General features: G+C 42.5%; 1 protein-coding gene and 1 long non-coding RNA gene across 3 annotated transcripts in view; both read left to right on the top strand.

Moving 5' to 3' along the window:
* LOC310754565 overlaps window positions 1-20250 on the top strand; it is a 632985-nt gene that overhangs the window by 277898 nt on the left and 334837 nt on the right. The gene's annotated exons all lie outside the window — the stretch shown is intronic.
* Window positions 1-20250, top strand: part of AR (androgen receptor) — a 260564-nt gene that overhangs the window by 101474 nt on the left and 138840 nt on the right. For both annotated transcript variants that reach the window (XM_083596370.1, XM_083596371.1), the window contains exon 2: window positions 1540-1691. In XM_083596370.1, coding sequence (XP_083452496.1) covers window positions 1540-1691 — 152 coding nt within the window. The remainder of the gene's footprint in view (window positions 1-1539; window positions 1692-20250) is intronic.

Below are 20250 nucleotides of genomic sequence, written 5' to 3'. Positions count from 1 at the left end.
AGGGTGTTTTCATGCTTTTCTGCCCAATTTGCTCCATGTCTGAGTTTGCCACTTCCTTGCTTCTGCTATCTTTGAAATGTTTCCGTCTTCTTCCCATTCAGAAGGGTTCAAAATCACTGTTTTTAATTGCCTTTAAGAGGGTTCCACATAGCACAGACTGAGAATCCTCAATGCCAAGCCCTGAACAGCATCACTTTTTCATTGAAAGATCAATATGAAGCAACCAGCTTTTGAAGAGCAAATTGCTGTTTAATCCAAGCACAATTTTCAAGGATCAGCATAAGCCTAGACAGGAGAGTACAAATCATAGAATGTAGAGTTGGAAGGGACACAAAGGGCCATTAATGTTAGAAAGGATGCTAACAGTTATTCATGCAGACATTTGTTTGTTTGCTTATTCCATAAAATTTATACACTGCTTCATTGTACAGAACCTCAAATCAGTTTATGAAGAGATGAAACAATAAAACTGAGAAAAATCATAACCATATTGTTAAACATACAAAAGTTAAAATAATAAAGCAGATTAAGATTACCCTCAACTTTCTGAGCATCCGGGTAGGCTTGTGTAAACAAGCATTAAGTATGAAGTTACTTCCACTGTGGACTTGAACCTCCCAAATAAATACTTGTCCTAAGAACACATAGTGTTATATATTAATGGGCTCACACACCAGAATCTTCTGGAAAGCCACTTGCAGAAACAGGAAACTGGGATGCATGTCCATTGAGATCTGACATATTAATGTGCCTGAGCAAATCTGCATTTCTCATTTCCCAGGATTTCCAGGCCCAAGCAAAGCCAGATTTCTGATGGGTCCTGGCTTTGCCCAATAGCTTGAGAACAGGCATGTTGAACATCTGGACAGGGGTGACCCATTCCAGCAGAAAGTACTTTTAACAAACTGCCTTAAAACTACCGTACATAGGAAAAGGCCCTTAACATTAGTATTGAAGACTCCCTGTTGGGTCACATAAACCGCTTAAGTCTGTCTCCACTTACATACATGAAAGGTCTTTGAAAGTTTAACACAAATGGCATTGTACACTAGTTCAGATTTCACACATAAATCCTCAATCTTTCCAACTTCGTTGAAGGGGTTGCTCCCATAATGGCACTTTTTTTTTTCATTTATGGTGGGATTGCAGAAATATCACAAACTTAAATATGCAATTCTGGCATCGTCACAACTTGTATTATTAAATATATGGGATGATACTGTAAAATGATTCTCTTTGAAGGAATTGCTAAGTTGGTTTCTAGTAGCAGCTAGTCTTTCTGTTGCATAAAAATGGAAGAACTGAAAGGATCTGTTTCTTGAGTTTTGGCATAAGAATTTACGGAACCTCACAGCTGCTAAAAGGATGACACACAATATAATACATGGAGTTAAGTACCAGTGGAATATTGTCTTAAGATATTTCTCTTTCAGTTTCACACTAATAAACATTTCTGGAATATTCTTTAATATCCAGTAGTTCTTATGTGTTTGCCACATTTGCTGATGTTTTCCCCTTTTCTCCTTTTTGCTTCCAAAGGTTGGAGTCTGCAAGAGACCATGTTCTTCCCATTGACTATTACTTCCCACCACAGAAGACATGCTTGATCTGTGGGGATGAAGCTTCTGGGTGCCACTATGGAGCACTCACTTGCGGGAGCTGTAAAGTCTTTTTCAAGAGGGCAGCTGAAGGTAATTCATCTTTTTGTGTGTTTGTGATGTGTGTGATTGAATGCAAATCAGACGATGGCTGTAGATGTCATTCCCAACACACAGATATAGGATGGGGTACCCCTGGCTTGACAACAAAAGGGATCTAGGGGTCTTAGGAGACCACAAGAACAACATGAGTCAGTGGTGTGATGCAGCAAAAAAAAAGCTATTGCTATTGTATGCGGCATTAACAGATATCAAGGGAAAATAATAGTTTTACTCTATTCTTCCTTGGTCAGACCCCACTGGGAGTCCTGAGTCCATTTCTCAGTGCCACAGTTTAAGAAGTACCGTATATACTCAAGTATAAGCCGACTTTTTCAGCACATTTTTTATGCTGAAAAAGCTCCCCTTGGCTTATACTTGAGTGAGGTGGGCAGCAGTGGCAGAGGGACGAGCAGCCCGAAAGGAGCCCTTTCTCACCACTGGTCCCACCACCTGCCTCTCGCAAGAGCAGGAACAGGAGCCGCAGTTGGGAGAGGCGCTGTGCTGCACTGCGCTTCTCCCAACCACGGCTCCTATGCCTGCTCTTGCAAGCAGCAGAGGTGGCGGTGGAGGGACGAGTGGCCCAAAAGGAGCCCTTTTGGGCTGCTCCTTCCTCCTCTTCCGTCTTTGCTGCTGTCAGCGGCGGAGGAGAAGGAACGAGCAGCCCAAAAGCAGCCCTTTCGAACTGCTTGTTCTTCCTCCACCGCTGCTGCCACCACCAGGTTTGTGGCGTGGTGAACCAGCTTATACTCGAGTATATACGGTATATTGGCAAGCTATGACGTGTGCGGAGGAGGAGGGTGAAGAATATGATCAAGGGCCTGGAAACCAAACCTTAAGAGGAATGGTCGAGGGAGTTAGGGAAGTTTATCCTGGAGAAGAAAAGATGGAGAGGTGACATGATAGCCATCTTCAAATATCTGAAGGGCTGTAACATGGGAGAGAGAGCAGGTTTGTTTTCTCCTGCTTTGGAGAGAAGGTCCTGAACCAATGGATTCAAATTCCAAGAAAGGAGATTTAAACTAAACATTAAGAAGAACTTTCGTAAGGTGAAAGCTGTCAACAGTGAAAAAGACTCCCTCAGAAAGTGATGGACTCTCTTTCATTTGAGATTTTGAAACAGAGTCTACATGGCCATCTGTCAGGGATTCTTGAACTGTGGTTAATGCGTTTCAGGGGTTGCACTAGATTGAGGCCCCTTCCAACTCTACAACAGTGGTGAGATCCCGTTGCTCTGTCCCAGCAGTTTGAAAGCACAGATAAATAGGTACCGTTGCAGCAGGAAGGTAAATGGTGTTTCCGTGTTCTCTAGAACTCATCATAGTGTCCTGTTGCTCCAGAACTGTTTTAGTCATGCTGACCAGAAAGCTGTGTGTGGACAAATGCTAGCTCTCTCAGCCTGAAAAATGAGATGAGTGTCATACCCCATAGTCACCTTTGACTGGACTTAACCGTCCAGGGGTCCTTTACCTTTACCTTTTTACCTCTATGATTCTGTGATTTCACTGGGTTAAACAGCCCAGTCTACATTTAATTTCCTTATTAAAACTCTTTAGCAGACAGTAATCTTAGTGTTTGCCTGCTCAGTGTGAGGACTTCCCATCTTGTCTTTAAAGAAAGTTTTCCATTGATTCCACCCGCCCACCGCCAGAAAACGGTGCTGGGTTAGGAAGGATAGTGGCAATTTTATTATCTGCCAGATTTAAAATGGCTCCCCCTCCAAATCTGTTTTTTTTGGGGGGGGGCACATCTTGTTAGAGAAACTAAATTATTGAAGGAGAAATAGGTTGATAAGGGAAAGGAATGGAACTTTCCTTGTAGTGTGGTATGGTGGCTGGATTATCAGACTAGGACGTGGGAGACCAGGGCTTAGATCCCCAGCTGGCCATGAAGCTCCCCTGGGAGACAATGCTGCTCAGCCTGAACTACCTCACATTTTTGTGAGAATTAAATGTGGAGCAGACGGTCTCAGGTTCAATCCCTGACAGCATCTCCAGGTAGGGTTGGGAATCACCCCTGCCTGAAAGGAAAGCCTGGAGAGCTGCTGCCAGTCAGAGTAGGCAATACTGGGCTAGATGGACCAGTGGCGTGACTCAGTATAAGGCAACTTCCTATGCTATCCTCCTCCCATCCTATTTTGTTCAGGTGAACATAAATTGATTGTACTCTGAGCTTTCACCTCAAAGACCAGGATGTGAAGCTTTATGCTTCCCTGCGCACCCCTCAGCTCCAGAGCTGGGCAGGTCTTCCAGAGGGGCTATGATTGGGGTTTTGCTGTGGATCCCTGGCATGCTGTTGTTGTTGTTTCTTATTTAGAGGTGACAGCAAGATGGCAAGTTTGTTCAAGCTGAAGGGAAAGAAAAGATTGTGGCTTTTAAATTCGCGAAGATGGGAGGAACAGGCAACAGATCCCATATATTTGGAAACATAAGTACTGCCGTAAATTAGAGGCACCTGGCTGGGGTGTTCAGAGGGGACCCACCCAATACCCATCACATTATTTTCTCCTAATGTGAACATCTACTAAGCGCACTGTCTGCTGGCAGTAATAAGTCATCTGCCACATTTTTATGATATTACTTAGCAAAGAGGCACATCTTGGTCCGCCAGCCAAAGTACTCGCATTTGAGGATTTGACCGTGCTGTTCTGTCTGATATGATTCTCAGTCATCACATGGAGGGCTTCTGCGCACTCACTTTTCATGCTGCATGCAGTGACTTTGCACAGCATTTGTGATTATAGGATTGTAGATAGCGCCACAAATCTAACTCAATGGTGTAATATTGGAAAGTGTTAATCACTTCTCCTACCTGGGCAGTTACCTTTCCACAAGGGCTGACATTGATGCTGAAATCCAGCATTGCCTGAGCTCTGTGAGTGCAGCCTTCTCTCAACTGAAGTGCAGAGTATTTGAGGACCAGGACATTTGCAGGAAAACCAAAATGCTTGTTGACAAAGCTATTGCACTACCAACTTTACTGTATCCTTGTGAAACATGGACCACTTCTAAATGCCATCTCCAGCTCCTTGAAAGTTTCCAGCAACAGTGTTTCTGAAAAAAATTACATATCACTTGGGAAGACAGGTGAACTAATGCCAGTGTACTGGAAGAAGCAAAGATTACCAGTGTCAAAGCAATCATTCTTCAACATCAACTTTGTTGAACTGGTCATGTTGTTCGGATGCCTGCTTATCGTCTTCCAAAGCAACTACTCTATTCCGAACTTAAAAATGGAAAGCGTAATGCTAGTGGTCAACAAAAGATGTTTAAAGACTTTCTCAAAGTAAATCCAAAAAAATGTAATATAAACACCAACAATTGAGGAACACTGGCCTGCGAGTGCTCCAATTGGAGAACAGCCTTTACCAAAGATGTCATGGACTTTGAAGAAGCTTGAACTCAGGACGAAAGGGAGAAATGTTCTAAGCGGAAGGCACATTTGGCAAACCCTCAACATGATCAACTTCTGCCCGGAAACCTATGTCCCACTGTGGAAAGACATGTGGATCCAGAATTGACCTCTACAGTCACTTATGGACTCACTGTCAAGACCGTGTTCATAGTGTTGTTGGGATACTGCCAGGGAGATAAAGCCCATCATGGCCCCCACGTCGTCTCCGGACGTCCATTGATCTCCCGTAGACACGCAGTATCAGCAATTAGCGACACGAGCTCCAGAAAATAGCTTGCCACATTCTAGAACTGATGCACGCTCTATCAGCAGATAATGCACAGCGAAAGGTGCACGCAGGAGAGCATTTTCCAAGTTTATTCAGCGTTGGTCAGAACAAAGAAAAAACATGACTGCCTGTTTCGGTCTGCTCAGGCAAAGAGTGAAAACAAAAGCATAGACACAACAGAAACATCCTGTGAACAGGAAATACGCAGACTCTGTGACTCACAAAGCCTGCTCCCTTTTAAGGTGGAACGGAAATATCCTAACATCCTCCCCCTTTCCGTGTAACCTGTAGTACCTGTGGTTCAACCCAATTGCAACCTCTGTACATAAACCTTAAGTTGTTCTCTGTTAACAACCTTAGACAACAGATCAGCAGGAATTTCATTTTCTGGCATGTAGGACACCTGAATGAGTCCTTTCTGAATACACTGTCTTGCACGATGTAGCTTAATCTGCAAGTACTTGGTTCTGCTCAAGCATAAACACAGAACTGTGTCTCTGTTTGGGAATAGAGGCCTCTTAATAACTGTCAGTGCCCTTAACCAACTACAATTCTTAGGAGTATTTGAAGGGAGAAGCCACGACGGTTTAAACTGGCACAATATTGCCTTAAATGTATGGTGCAGGTATGGCCTGAGTGTGCATTGGCATATAATACCTACCTATTGTGGCACATGGAATCCAGAGTGGCCTTGGCACTAGGATCCTTCATGCCTGCATGCTTTATTTCAGGTCAATCCGGGGCAGAAATAAAAACCCCACTTAGCAAAGGATACTTTCTTTCTTTGGCATCTTTGGATGAAATTTAGAGCTTGCCAGCTTGGCTCTTGAAGTGCTTCTCAATCTCGTCTTCACCAAGGGGTAAAGCACACATCCTGTCAGAGAGCCCCCAAATGTTCTCTGTTTGCCAAACAGCCATCCAATTTGCACAGCTGGATTGGACTTGTCAGACTCGAAAGTGGAATAGCAGCAACAGATACATGTAATTGGGTTTAGAAGGACATTGGCAGAGATGTCACACAGAGGGATTCCAGAAGTGAGATATCAAAGGGCAAAGAGGGTCAGGCCGTGAAGGATCTGCAGGAGTAAAGAGGAGGAGGATTCAGAGAGAGCGACTCTTTTACACTTTGGAATGCTTGGGCAATGCAGGGCATGTTAGCAAAGGGTAAGTTTGCAAGGGGTGTTGTTGTTGTTTTTAATTAAATTAAAAATCCCATCCTGGGCTCTCTCCTCCCCCTCCCCCACTGCCCTAGCATTTGCATTGTTGCATTGCACACCATGTGCATGGAATGTGCCTCTCACAAACCCTGGAGGTGTTTGTGAATGTGTGCAGGTCATAATGATAAAAATATTCTGCAAGTATGTCGGTGTTTGCAGACTCGCTTCTGTCCTTCCCTTGCAAGAATGAGACCAGGAATCACCATACAGTGGAGTAGTGATTCAGAATTGAAAGACCTTTGGGACAGTCTATTTTCAGCACCCCAGTGGTGGCTCCTCTATATTTAGTGGCTGAGGGACATAACATTAATCTTTTTGGATGCTGGCCTTGGATTCTCCTCCATTTTGCACTGCAAGGCAAAATGGAGATATTCTGCAGGCCCTGAAGCTTATTTTTCACCTTCCTCATACAAAGCAATAGCAATTTGGGTAACTTTTATTGAATCACTACATTTTTGTTGTTGTTGTTGTTGTTAGAATTATTTTATTTCACAAAATTTATACATTCACCATTCAGTGGCTTAAAAAGATCACCTCAAAGTAGTTTACAGAAAATCAGTAATCACTGGAAACAACTCTTTAAAACATTCAAAAAATAAAATCAGCAGTAAACTAAAAATAGCTTAAAACGTTCACCAGTGTTCTACATGCCTAGAGAAGCTTATTTAAAGAAAAAGGTTTTTAGCAGGCACCAAAAAGAGTACAGCAAAGGTGCCTATCTAATGTGTCAATAGGCAGGGAGTTCCAAAGTGTAGGTGCTGTCACTCTAAATGATTGACTGTGTAATGGGGATTATATGGCACATGCAACAGTGCCAGTTCCGCAGATGGAAGTAGTCGAGCAGGGGTGGAGGTGTAAGGTGATTTCACAGGTAAATTGATCAGAAGTTGTTACGGGCTTTATTGACTAATAGTAACACCTTGATATGGTCTGAAGCTCAACATCAAAAAAACTAAGATCATAGCCACTAGTCCCATCACCTCCTGGCAAATAGAAGGGGAAGAAATGGAGGCAGTGAGAGATTTTATTTTCTTGGGTTCCGTGATCACTGCAGATGGTGACAGCAGTCTGCTTCTTGGGAGAAAAGCAGTGACAAACGTAGATAACATCTTAAAAAGCAGAGACATCACCTTGCCGACAAAGGTCTGTATAGTTAAAGCTATGGTTTTTCCAGTAGTGATGTATGGAAGTAAGAGCTGGACCATAAAGAAGGCTGATCGTTGAAGAATTTATGCTTTTGAATTATGGTGCTGTAGGAGACTCTTGAGAATCCCATGGACTGCAAGAAGATTAAATCTATCCTTTCTTAAGTAAATCAGCCCTGAGTGCTCACTGGAAGGACAGATCCTGAAGCTGAAGCTCCAGTACTTTGGCCACCTCATAAGAAGAGAAGTCTTTCTGGAAAAGACCCTGATGTTAGGAAAGATTGAGGGCACAAGGAGAAGGGGACGACAAAGGACGAGATGTTTGGACAGTGTTTTCGAAGCTACCAACATGAGTTTGACCAAACTGCGGGAAGCAGTGGAACACATGAGTGCCTGGTATGCTCTGGTCCATGGGGTCATGAAGAGTCAGACACGACTAAACAACTAAACAACAACAACAACACCTTGAACTTGGCCCAGTTGGAAAACAGCAACCATCCCAGATCTCTGAGTGCACTTCTATGCTGACAGTCTTATGCCTAATAAAAGTCAATATGCTGGCGAAGAGCACAAAGCAGATGTCCCTTTTAAATGTGTTTGTGCAAGGGGGGCTTTAATGTTTTGTGTCCTTTTTTTCTTGCTTTTATCATGTATTTTGCATCCAGTTGGTTTGTGGACTGTATAACCCCCGTCAGCCCAAGCATTCATGGCCAGTGGTCAGGGCTGAAGGGAATTAAATTCCAACTATGTTTGGAGATCCAAGACTGGGGAAGTCTTTATGGACCATACTGTCCAGATCAATGGTTCCCAAACTTTCTGGCCACTTGGTTCTATAAACTTATCCCCAGAGCCTGCTACCCTACCATATACAAAGTGTTATTCGGAATGGTGGTTTGCACAACCTACTAAGGAAGGTAACAACACAGTAAAATTCAAAAACACAGTAAAATTCAAAATTATAACAATTAATTGCACAAAATCCAATTTGTTTAGTTTGATTAATTCAGCAAAATGGATGAGCTTGATCCAGTGATACCTGCTTTTCAATGTCTGATAGTCATTAACACCTGCAACCCTTCAACCCCCTTGCCTTAGTGCCCCGCTGGGGGGTGGGCTGTGCTACCAACCACTTTGGGAAACACTGGTCTAGAATGGTTGAAATAGTATGGGGCACTTGCATAAGGTTCCAGCCCTAGGACAGGATCCCAAACCCAGTTCTCACTGCAGATGGAAGAGCAGTCATTTTTTATCTTGCATTGGTTTCTGTCCCCTGTCCAGGCATTGTGCAACTGATGTGCATGGTTAGTCTCTCCTCTGATACAACTTGCTCAGTATCCTAAGAACATAATAAGCGACCAGCTGCTGGATCATGCAGTGGCCCATCTAGTTGAGCAGTCTTTTCTCAAAGTTGCCAACCAGGTGCTTGTGGGAAGGTGGCAAACAGGACTTGAGCACAACAACAATGCTCACTTGTGATTCCCAGCAACTGGTCATAGACGTTGTTTTTCTTGAACATCCCATGATCACCCTTCTGAGCAGCCCAATCAAGGAGCATCCTGTTGAGTAAGTTCTGTGTATTTCAATAGTTTGTGGTTTAGGGTTCATTCACACATCCTTTGGTGTTGCATTTCTAGGCACAGGTCAAGGCTTTCCAGGTTCGTATCCAAGCATTATTTTTTGTTTTTTGCTTTGGTCCCGGCACATTCTCTGGGAAAACCTGCATTGAGTAAATGGCAATTGAGTTTTACTAGGGAAAGTGTGGAGCAAAGTTATGTGTAAATGAGCCCTTTTTTTATTGGCTTCAGTTAGAGATTGTACTGTAAGAACATAAGAAGAGCCTGCTGGATCAGGCCAGTGGCTCATATAGTCCAACATCCTCTTCTCACTGTGGCCAAAATGATTCTCATGGGAAACTTGCAAGCAGGATCTGATCCCTCTTCCCTCCCATGGATTCCAGCAACGAGTATCCAGAAGCATTACTACTTCCAACTGTGTAGGCAGAGCACAGCGATCATGTCTAGTAGCCAATGATTTGGCTAATCCTCTTTTAAAGCCATCTAGGTCGGTGGCCATTGCTGCCTCCTGAGAGAAGGAGTTCCATATTTGGCAGTGTGGATTTCTTTTATCTGCCCTGAGTCTTGCAACATTCAGCCTCATTGGATGTTTGCAAGTTCCAGCGTTATGAGAAACGGAGACAAACAGCTGGTTGCCAGTTCATTTCCAGACCTAATTCCTGCCTCCTGTGGGAGCGAGTTCCATGGTTTGTGCTGCGTCAAGAAATACTTTCTTTTCTCCATCCTTTCCTGTTGTGCTGTATGTGGGGCTACCCTTGAAGACAGCTCAGATGAAACATTAGTCCATGTTCTCCTATACTGACATTTTAACGGGGACATTAGATCCCCTTTTATCACCCATGTAGTATTTCTACGCTAGGGGAACTTGGATGAGTTTTATCTCAGTTTTATACCTGTTTTACTGTCTGATTTCAACCTTATGATCATAGAAAATATAGCCAGGTTCCTTGCTGTAGCCATCAAAACTCTGTCATAATTATAAAAGGAGAGTCAAGTTCCGTCTGTCTTATTATCTATTCCTGATCGTTAAGTGGTTTTGTGATATCCATTTTAAAAGGTGCCATTTATGTAGATGTGGATTGTCTGGATCCTACTCGCTTCCCTCTTTTTTGATGTTTATAGGCTGAAGACCAAATTAACTTTTGTTAGAACTTGATATTTTTGTGTGGCAACACCTATACTCTAAAACCCCCTACCTCTTGATATGAGGCTGGTGCCTTAACTGCACTCCTTTTGCTGCCTGCTCAAAACATTTTATTTTAAACAAGCCTGTCCAGATATTTAGAAAGTTTTAATCCGTTTTTTCTCTATTTTTATTTTAACATGTTTAAAGTCTTATATTATTGTTGTTAATTGTTCTTATCAATAATTTCATTGTTTAATCTTTTTTTGTAAACCACTTTGGGGGGCTTTATTTACAATCAACAAGGGTATAAATTTTATGTAATAAAATAAATAAGCTGAACTGGTTTGGAAGATGGACTATCTGTAGGTGCAAAGTTCAGTAGCCAGTCACTAAGTGGTTCAGCCAGCCAGTATTATATTACCACCAATTCAGTGGGATTTTCACCTGCTCCTGATATGCTTCTGAACCTAATTCAAAATGTTACTGCTGATCTTTAAAGCCCCACATGACTTAGTATCCAGGTACCTAAGGAGCACCTCCAATGTTATATTGCTGTGTTAAGATCTGAAGGAAAGGCTCATCTTAGAAGACATTCACACCATAGATATGAAGTGCTATGATGCCACATTAAACAGTCACAGCTTCCCCCAAAGTGTTATAGGAGCTGTAGTTTGTTAAGGAAGCTGAGGGTTAAGAATGTAGGAATAGCCAGCTGGGTCAGACCAATGGCCCGTCTAGTCTAGCATCCTGATCTCACAATGGCCAACTAGATACCTCTTTTGGTAAGCCCACAAGCAGGCCCTGAGCACAAGAGCAATCTGCCACGCTGTGGTTTCTAGCAACTGGTATTCAGAAGCAATGCTACCTCCAACTATGAAGGCAGAGCCGTGGGCATCATGGCTAATACCCATCAATAGCCTTCTCTTCCATGAATTTTTCCAGTCCTCTTTTAAAGCCATCCAGGTTGGTGGCCACCACAGTATGCTGCATTAAGAAGCCTTTCTTTTATCTGTACTCAATATTCCCACATTCATTGGATGCCCACAAGTTTCAGTATTATGAGAGAGGGAGAAAAACTTTTCTTTCTCCACTTTCTCCATGCCATGCATAATTTTATGAACTTCCATCATGTCACCGGTTACTTGCCTTTTCTCTAAACTAAAAAGACCCAAATGCTGCATCCTTTCTTCATGGGGGAGTCGCTCCACCCCCTTTATCATTTGGGCTGCCATTTTCCAAACACTTTCTAACTCTGCAATATCCATTTTGAAGTGAGGCGACCAGAACTGCCTACACAGTATTTCAAATGTGGTCACACCCTAGATTTGTACAGTGGTATTATGGTACTTCAGCTTGAAACCAGGAGGCTGTTTGAGAATACGTATGCATGTGAGGACTAGAAGGAGGGAGCTGGAGGTAACTTGGGCAAAATATTTGATCATACGAGAGGCAAAGGTGTGGTTGCATTACACAAGCCCCAAGGCTTTTGCAGTAAATCATGATAGGGATGCCCATTCCTTAATAATAATGAATTAACAAAGATGGGGGGAGGGGAGAGACTATAGCTGTGCCTTCCCATAGTCATAACCTGAGTTTGTTTGAAGTTTCTGAATCCTGTTTCCATGCACCAGAGACATTCTTCAGATCCTGAAATCTACAGCTAGTTGGCAGTTTCAAAACACATTAATAAGTTACTATAGAAGCTTGAAATTCGTCACAAAATGATAGCAGTGTTAAATGTTATGATGATATGGGAGAAAAAGCAGTAGGTGACATGCCCTCCTTTATATATTTTTATTTGTATCCCACTGTTCCTCCAAGGAGCTCAAGGTGGCATACATGGTTCTCTTCCCTCCTCATTTAAGCCCCACAAAATCCCTGTGAGGTAAGTAAGGCTGAGAGGCTGTGACTGACCACCAAGGTTACTCAGTAAGCTTCATGGTCTAGTGGGGATTTGAACCCTGGTTTCTCAGGTTAGAGTCCAACACTCTAACCCAGAGCTTTCCAAATTTTTCATGTCGGTGACACACTTTTCAGACATGCATCATATCACACCACAGTAATTCAGTTTTACTAGCAAACCAGAGGTTAAACGAACCCCTTTCCAGCCCCAGGAGGAGCACAAGGAGCATTCGCACGACACACCTATACACTGCCGCTGACATGCTAATGTATCACGACACACAGTTTGGAAAGCTCTGCTCTAACTACTACACCATGACTGGCTCTCCTGAACTGAATTTGGCTCTTGTTGACTGTTCTTAAAATTAATTAATTCCTTAGCAAGACTCCTCATTTAAAAAAAACAACAACTGTATAAAATATAAAAGTAGAATTCGCATCCCGAAATTTTGCCCAATTTTGAGTCTGACTACATTGTTTTAAAGTTCAAGCAAAGCTGGATCCTGGCTCTCACTGCTTCATGCAACTTTGGTTTCCCACTTTCTAATCAGATTCTGTGCCAAAATGCATCTTGGGACAAAAATCTAATTTATAGCCCACCCTCCTTCCCCTCTCTCTTTGTGTGTGTCAAGTATATGGAAATTCTAAACCTGACATTCATTTTTGCAACTTCCAAATCTTTCTGCAGGCTTTGCAGTTAACTTACCCAAGATAGCAAAAATCAGGGGGATTCAAATATTAAGGAGCAAGGGAAACTGGAAACAAATTATTTGTGTTGGCAGCTAGCTGTTAACCTGGCCTTGGTTCTGCTCTGACAACTCAGTAGTCTTTGGCAAACTGGTATGTAGAGCAAAGGGAGGATTTGTTCACTGCGGAGCAACATGAAAAGGTTGCCTGAGCTCACGCAGAGAGCCATGTGAGCAAGATGACTGGAAGTGGGACTTGTGCCGGAGGTTGAGCATAAAAAGAGCCCTGCTGATCAGTCCCGGGGGCTCACCTAGCCCAGCACCCTGTCCTTGAAGTGGTCAAACCAGATGCCTGTGGGAAACCAGGGAGCAGACTCCAAGTGCAAGATCCCTCCTGCGGTTTCCAGCAACTGGTATTCAGAAATATTGCTGCCTATGACTGTGGGGAGCAGAGCAGAGCCATGATGGCCAGCAACCACTGATAGCCCTCTTCTCCTCCTCCATGAATTTGTCCAATCCTCTTTTAAAGCCATCTGAGTTGGTGACCATCCCTGCCTCCTGCGGGAGGGAGTTCCACAGTTTAACTAAGTGCTGCATGAAGAAGCAACTTTGAACCTTCTGAGCTGCCTGCAGCGCACGAAACATAAACTGTCCTATTAGTAGGTTGCCAATGACACTTCCCCATTCCATGCAAGGAAGCTGTTTATTGAAACTCTGCTGGGGAGATGGTTCTGCTTCATGGATTAAGCAAGCTCTGCAGGAGTGGAGCTGAAAACAGGGCTCCCCTTTCCTTTCCTTCTTTTTAAAACCTTTTGCAGAGTTCTAGAAGAAGAAAGTAAATTAATGCAGAATAAGTCAAGTGACTTTACTTTTCACAATTTATTCTGATGAGAATAACCTGGGCCAGACACTTCCCTAGCTATTATTAACTGTGAGAAAGAACCTTACAGAATGCAGAACAAGATTTTTTATTTTTTTATTTTTGCTGCAGTACCTTCAACCAGGAGTGGGGGGTGGGGAGGCAGGTTGGGTGGGGCATGCTAGGGATCATTAGGAAAGGAATTGAAAATAAAACAGCCAATATCATAATGCCATTATATAACTCTATGGTGCAACCACATTTGGAGTACTGCTGTTTCGTTCACCTCACCTCAAAAAGGGTACTGTAGTGGTGGAATAGGGCAATGTTCACAATAGGGCAACCAAAATGATAAAGTGGGTGGAGTGACTCCCCTATGAATAAAGTTTGGCGTGTTTGGGACTTGAAAAAGGAGAAGAGGAGGTGACATGATAGACGTTTATAAAAAATTATGCAGGGCATGGAGAAAAAGTGGATAGAGGACCGTTTTTCTCCCTCTCATAACACTAGAATGTGTGGGCATCCAGTGAAGCTGAATGTTTGGTGATTCAGGATGCATAAAAGAAAAGACTTCTTCACACAGCACTATAAAACTTGCTCCCGTAGGAGGCAATGATGGCCAAAAAATGGGATTGCTTTTAAAGAGGGTTGCACAAATTAATGAAGAAGGAGAAGTTTATTGATGGCTACTAGCAAGGATGGTTGTGCTGCGCCCTCTACAGTTTGAGGCAGCAATGCTTCTGAATGCCAGCTGCTAGAAACCATAGAAGGGGTGAGTGTTGCTCTTGTGTTTGAATCCTGCTTGCAGGTTTCCCTCAGACATCTGGTTAAGCAATGTGGGAGGAGGATACTGGACTAGATAGGCCACTGGACTAGTCCAGCAGGATCTTCTTAGGTTCTTAAAAGCCTGCCTGAAATCCCCAAAAGGGTGAACTGGGCAAGGTTGGGAAGAAATAACAGGAGGCATACAGCAGCCCACACAGCTTTTTGGTGGTGAACATTGTAGCCGGGCTGAGGAATCTGTCTGAACAAGCTGGAGCCAGCCTGTATTCAGCATGGCCCTATGCGTCTCATGGAATGTCTATAAATTAAGGGAGAGCTGCCTTGCAAGTATGGAAGGGAGAGATTTATGTGCTTTTAAGAGTCCTCCAGTGGAATGAACCACTCTGGATGGGGAGCTATCCGCCTTTTCTGGGAATGCCAAACCTACTGCTCACACAGAGCTTGACAGCTGGGGGCCCAAACCCACAAGAACAAATGGATGCAAAGAACTCGGCCCTCCAGAAATGTAGGATTTTACTTATTTTACTGAATTCTTATCCCACCTTTTTCTCCAGTGAGCTCAAGGTGACATACATGGTTCTCTCCCCATCCCCATTTAATCCCCAAGGATTACATCAATCCTGTGATGTAGATTCGGCTGAGAGACAATGGCTGGCCCCCAAGATCACACCCTGTGAGCTTTATGACCGAGTAGAGAATCGAACCCTGGTCTCTTCCAGATCCTAATTGAGGTGGATTGGGTACCCTAGGCTGACCAGAACAAATTTACAGTGTATTTGAGGTTTTTAAGCAGAGTTGGGCTAGCCACCTATCAGAAATTCTTTAGCTGTGATTTCTGCATTGCAGGGGGTTGGACTAGATGGCCCTTGGGGTTCCCTTCCAACTCTGCAATTTTGTGATTCTATGATGGTGGTGGGGATTTCAGGAAGCAAACATTTTGGCCATTTAGGTAGAGAGTGAGCGGAAATTTTGTGAAAATTACCATTTGCAGTAGCTTAGCTTTTCAGTTTTGCAAAGTTTTCACTGGTGCAGCAGCGGCAACAGATGTCCTTTCAGTGGCTTCCTACTGGCTGATGCCCATCTCCTGTCCCCACATTCCTGTCTCCCACAGTATGTGAGGCGTAGGATTGTTTCAAGACTTCTTGGGATTGCTAGTGTTGATTGCCAAGGTCTCTCTCTCTTTCTCTCTCTTGGGATTGCTAGTGTTGATTTCCAAGGTCTCTCTCTCTTTCTCTCTCTTGGGATTGCTAGTGTTGATTTCCAAGGTCTCTCTCTTTCTCTTTCTCTTTCTCTCTCTCTCTCTCTCTCTCTCTGTGTGTGTGTGTGTGTGTGTGTTTTAAAGATAGAGACCATACCACCACAAGTGATGCATTTTTAGACTTTAATGCTATGCTGGATAATAGAATCATAGAATTGTAGAGTTGGAATCAACAAAACAAGTCATCTAGTTCAACTCCCTGCACTGCTATCTCCAAAATAGATGGTGCATAAATCTGGTTTTGTACCTTGGGGTGGACATGTTCTCCTCTCCACCATTTATAATATTGCAGGCAGGATGTCCCATTTAAAAAAATAAGGAAGGGGAGGGGCCATCAGACCACATGTTGCTGTCAATTCCCCCCTCCCCAATGAACTCTGAAATCCCCCTGATGCAAACCTTCCATGCACACTTCTTTTGCATAAATTGTTTGATACATGGAAGTGTGTAAAACTGGGGTGCAGAGGTAATTGAGAATAAATCTCTGTTTGTGAAACTGAAAAATATGGAAGTGTTTGCAAAAAATAGTTAGTTTATATATGCACCTTTGATGCAAACAGGACCACAGTTTTCCTAACTCGGTAAAATGCAAATGTTAAAATGGATACCTATTCATCTCAGCTCAAAAAGGATATTATAGTTGGAAAAAAGTTATTTAAAGGGCATCCAAAATGATCAGGGTATGGAGCGACTCCCTGATGAAGAAAGGTTGCAGGGTTTGGGTCTTTTAAGTTTAGAGAAAGGGAAAATAAGAGATCACATTATAGACATTTATAAAATGATGCATGGGCTGGAGAAAGTAGATAGAAAAAAGTTTTTGCTTCCTCTCTCATAACAGTAGAACTCATGAACATCAAATTAACTTGAATGTTGGAAGATTCAGGACAGCTACAAGAAAGTCTTCACACAGCACATAGTTAAACTTTGCAACTCGCTCCCACAGGAGGCAAGGCTGGCCACCAACCTAGATGGCTTTAAAAGAGGATTAGACAAATGCATGCAGGAAGAGAAGGCTATTGATGGCTACTAGCTGGGATGGCTGTGATCTGCCTCCACAGATGGAGATAATAATGCTGCTGAGTGTTCCTGATTGCAGGTTTCCCCCCAGGGTATCTGGTTCGCTACTGGGAGAAGAGGATGCTGAACTAGATGGGCCATTGGCCTGAACCAGCAGGACTCTTCTTACATACTTATGTAAGGCACCAGTTTTAACTTTGAAAGGACTGGAGTTGGAAGTGCCCATTGCGAGCTGGACCTAGAAATTCTTAGGCGTGGGGGAGCTTTGTAAGACACTAGCAATTCTTGCAATAGATAAATATTGTACACCAATTGGCCACCCACAGATGTCTTCTTCATCATCTTTTGTGGGGCTGTTAGCTTGCCACAGCTCAAAAGAGTGTGTGGGCTCCCCTTTGGGGCTGTCCTTTTCCACAGCACAGGTCCAGTCTCACCATGCCTGACAGCACTGCTTGCCAGCCGCTGGATCAGTTATTCTTGCCTGCTGAAGTATTTAAAAGCCTTTCTGAACAAACAAATATATGGCTATTGCATCTGCAGAAAAAGGAAGGTTAATCCTTTTCCTACTCACTTGACTTCTGTTCCTTTTAAATCACAGTTCTTTGAACTTTAAGGTGCTACGGAGACAAGGAAGGAGTTCTCTTTTGTTGGTGAAGTAAAACTAGTGTTATTCTAGAAAAATAGGTGCCAGAAATTACCATAAACACCTCCCTTGTTCTCTTATAATGGCCATGCTAACCTTCTTTGTATCATTCCAATTTTAGTATATGTGCTGTCGAAGCGAGCACTGTTCTCTTATAATGGCAATGGCATCTACCTGAGAGGGGCCAGAAGTCCTCCCAAATATGTTGTTTCTTTTTCAAACCATCCCAATCATTAATGGAACAAATTGCTTCAAGGAATGGCATAGGTTTCTGGCAAGGTATATCTGGCAAGGCAAGAAACCTAAAATAAAATTCAAATTATTAACGGACCTAAAAGAAAGGGGCGGATTTGCATTACCGGACTTTAGCTTATACTTCAAAGCAGCCTGTTTTGTATGGTTAAAGTATTGGATACTTCTAAAGAATACCAGCTGACTTGATATAGAAGGATGGGACAATGTAGTGGGATGGCATGGTTATTTGGGCTATGAAAAAGTGAAAATTCATAAGGGTTTCAAAAATCATATTGTGAGGAAGGCAATATTTGAGATATGGGAGAGAAATAAAAAAAATGTTAGAGCCAAAAACCCTTTGGTGGATTTCACCATTGGAGGCAACAGCAGTTAAAAGAAAAAACATGGATAGCAACTGGCCAACCTATAAAAATTTATTGGAAGAACGCGATAATCAATTAAGATTAAAGAATTATGACACTCTAAAACAAATTGGCATAAACTGGCTGCAACATTATCAACTTAACGGAATATTTGAACATGACAAAAGAAAAAACGGGTTTGACAAAATAATCTCTGAACTAGACAAAGAACTCCTCTCAGGTAACAAAAAAAAAAAACAACCCTGTCTAAAATGTACAAATTATTATTAAAATGGCATCTTAAAGACAAGGAAGTCAAAGATGTAATGGTAAAATGGGCGCAAGATCTGGGATATAATATGGAGCTAGAAAAATTGGAAAACCTCTGCAAAAACAATATCAGATTCACGGCCTGTTAAACGATTAAAGAAAATTTCCTTTAAATGATGTACCAGTGGTATATAACTCCAGCAAAAATTGGCTAAAATGAATAAAAAGATTAGTAACAAATGCTGGAAATGTAACCAAAAAGAGGGGAGTCTTTTCCACATGTGGTGGACGTGTCCCAGAATTAAAAAATTCTGGGATATGCTATATGAAGAAATAATAATAATAATAATAAAGATTAGACATACATATTTTAAACAACCTGAATTATTTTTATTAGGAATTTTCACAACGGACATCCCAAAGGATAATAAAAGAGTCTTTCTGTATGCAGTCACAGCCACAAGGATCGTGATAGCGAAACATTGGAAATGTAATACAATCCCAACAAAAGAAGAATGGCTCTCAAAACTACCGTATTTTTCGCTCTATAAGACGCACCAGACCACAAGACGCAGTTTTTGGAGGAGGAAAACAAGAAAAAAAATATTCTGAATCTCAGAAGCCAGAACAGCAAGAGGGATCACTGCACAGTGAAAGCAGCAATCCCTCTTGCTGTTCTGGCTTCTGGGATAGCTGCACAGCCTGCATTCGCTCCATAAGACGCACACACATTTTCCCTTACTTTTTAGGAGGGAAAAAGTGAGTCTTATAGAGCAAAAAATACGGTAAGTGAATATCTAGAACTCGCCAAATTAACAAGCCTAATAAGCAATCACTCAAAAGAAAGATTAAGAAGAGAATGGGATGTCTTTACAAATTACATGGAAAAAGAAGGCTTCCAGAGCATCACTTGGCTTAAAGGTAAAGGGCCCCCTGACCATTAGGTCCAGTCGTGGCCGACTCTGGGGTTGCGGCGCTCATCTCGCATTATTGGCCGAGGGAGCCGGCGTACAGCTTCTGGGTCATGTGGCCAGCATGACTAAGCCGCTTCTGGCGAACCAGAGCAGCGCACGGAAATGCCGTTTACCTTCCCGCCAGAGCGTAGATTAAATCCCACTGGCAATCAGACTGTTTCTCCAAGACTTACCATCTAAATACAGTTATCGGGGCGGGGGATGATTTGCTAAGTACGTTCATTTATAGCGGGAAATCATTATTCGCATTAAGGAGTCAATCCAAAGTTGTGTAAAGAAGGCTTGTACTCCCTATATAGAAGTTAATTTGAAAATATTTGTTGTTTGAAGTTAGTTATCTATTTTTTGTTTTCTTTTTCTGTTTTCTTTCTTTTTCTTTTCATTTTATTTATGTATCTATGTGTTTGCAATAAAGAAATTAAAAAGGGGGGTTGGGCGGAACTGAGTTCCTGCAAATACTGGCTGAAAAAAAGCCCTGAGTAAAACTGTTGGCAGGTAGCAGCGCCTGCTGTGGCTGTATAGACCAATGCAGAAGAGACATTTTTTGTTGCAGCTGAGGCAAATGAACAGCTCCATTTGTGCTGCTGCATATGCACAATGCATGATTTCTGACAGGAATGAGGCCTCATCTGCATATAAGACCTGTGCTCAAAGATCTGCACTGGTCACCCATTTGCTACAAGCCAAGTTCAAGATGTTACTATTAGTATACAAAGTCCTTAACAACTAGATATCAGTTTACCAACAAGATCACCATATACACCCACTTGATTGTATTGATCAGCAGAATTGCTGCAGGTGCCGCATAATATTTGTAAGAA

This window comes from Podarcis filfolensis (assembly GCF_964270895.1).
Source record: "Podarcis filfolensis genome assembly, chromosome: Z".
In the NCBI taxonomy this organism is placed as follows: domain Eukaryota; kingdom Metazoa; phylum Chordata; class Lepidosauria; order Squamata; family Lacertidae; genus Podarcis; species Podarcis filfolensis.
The sequence above is the reverse complement of the archived record's forward strand: the minus strand, read 5'-3'. Positions and strand labels throughout refer to the sequence as shown.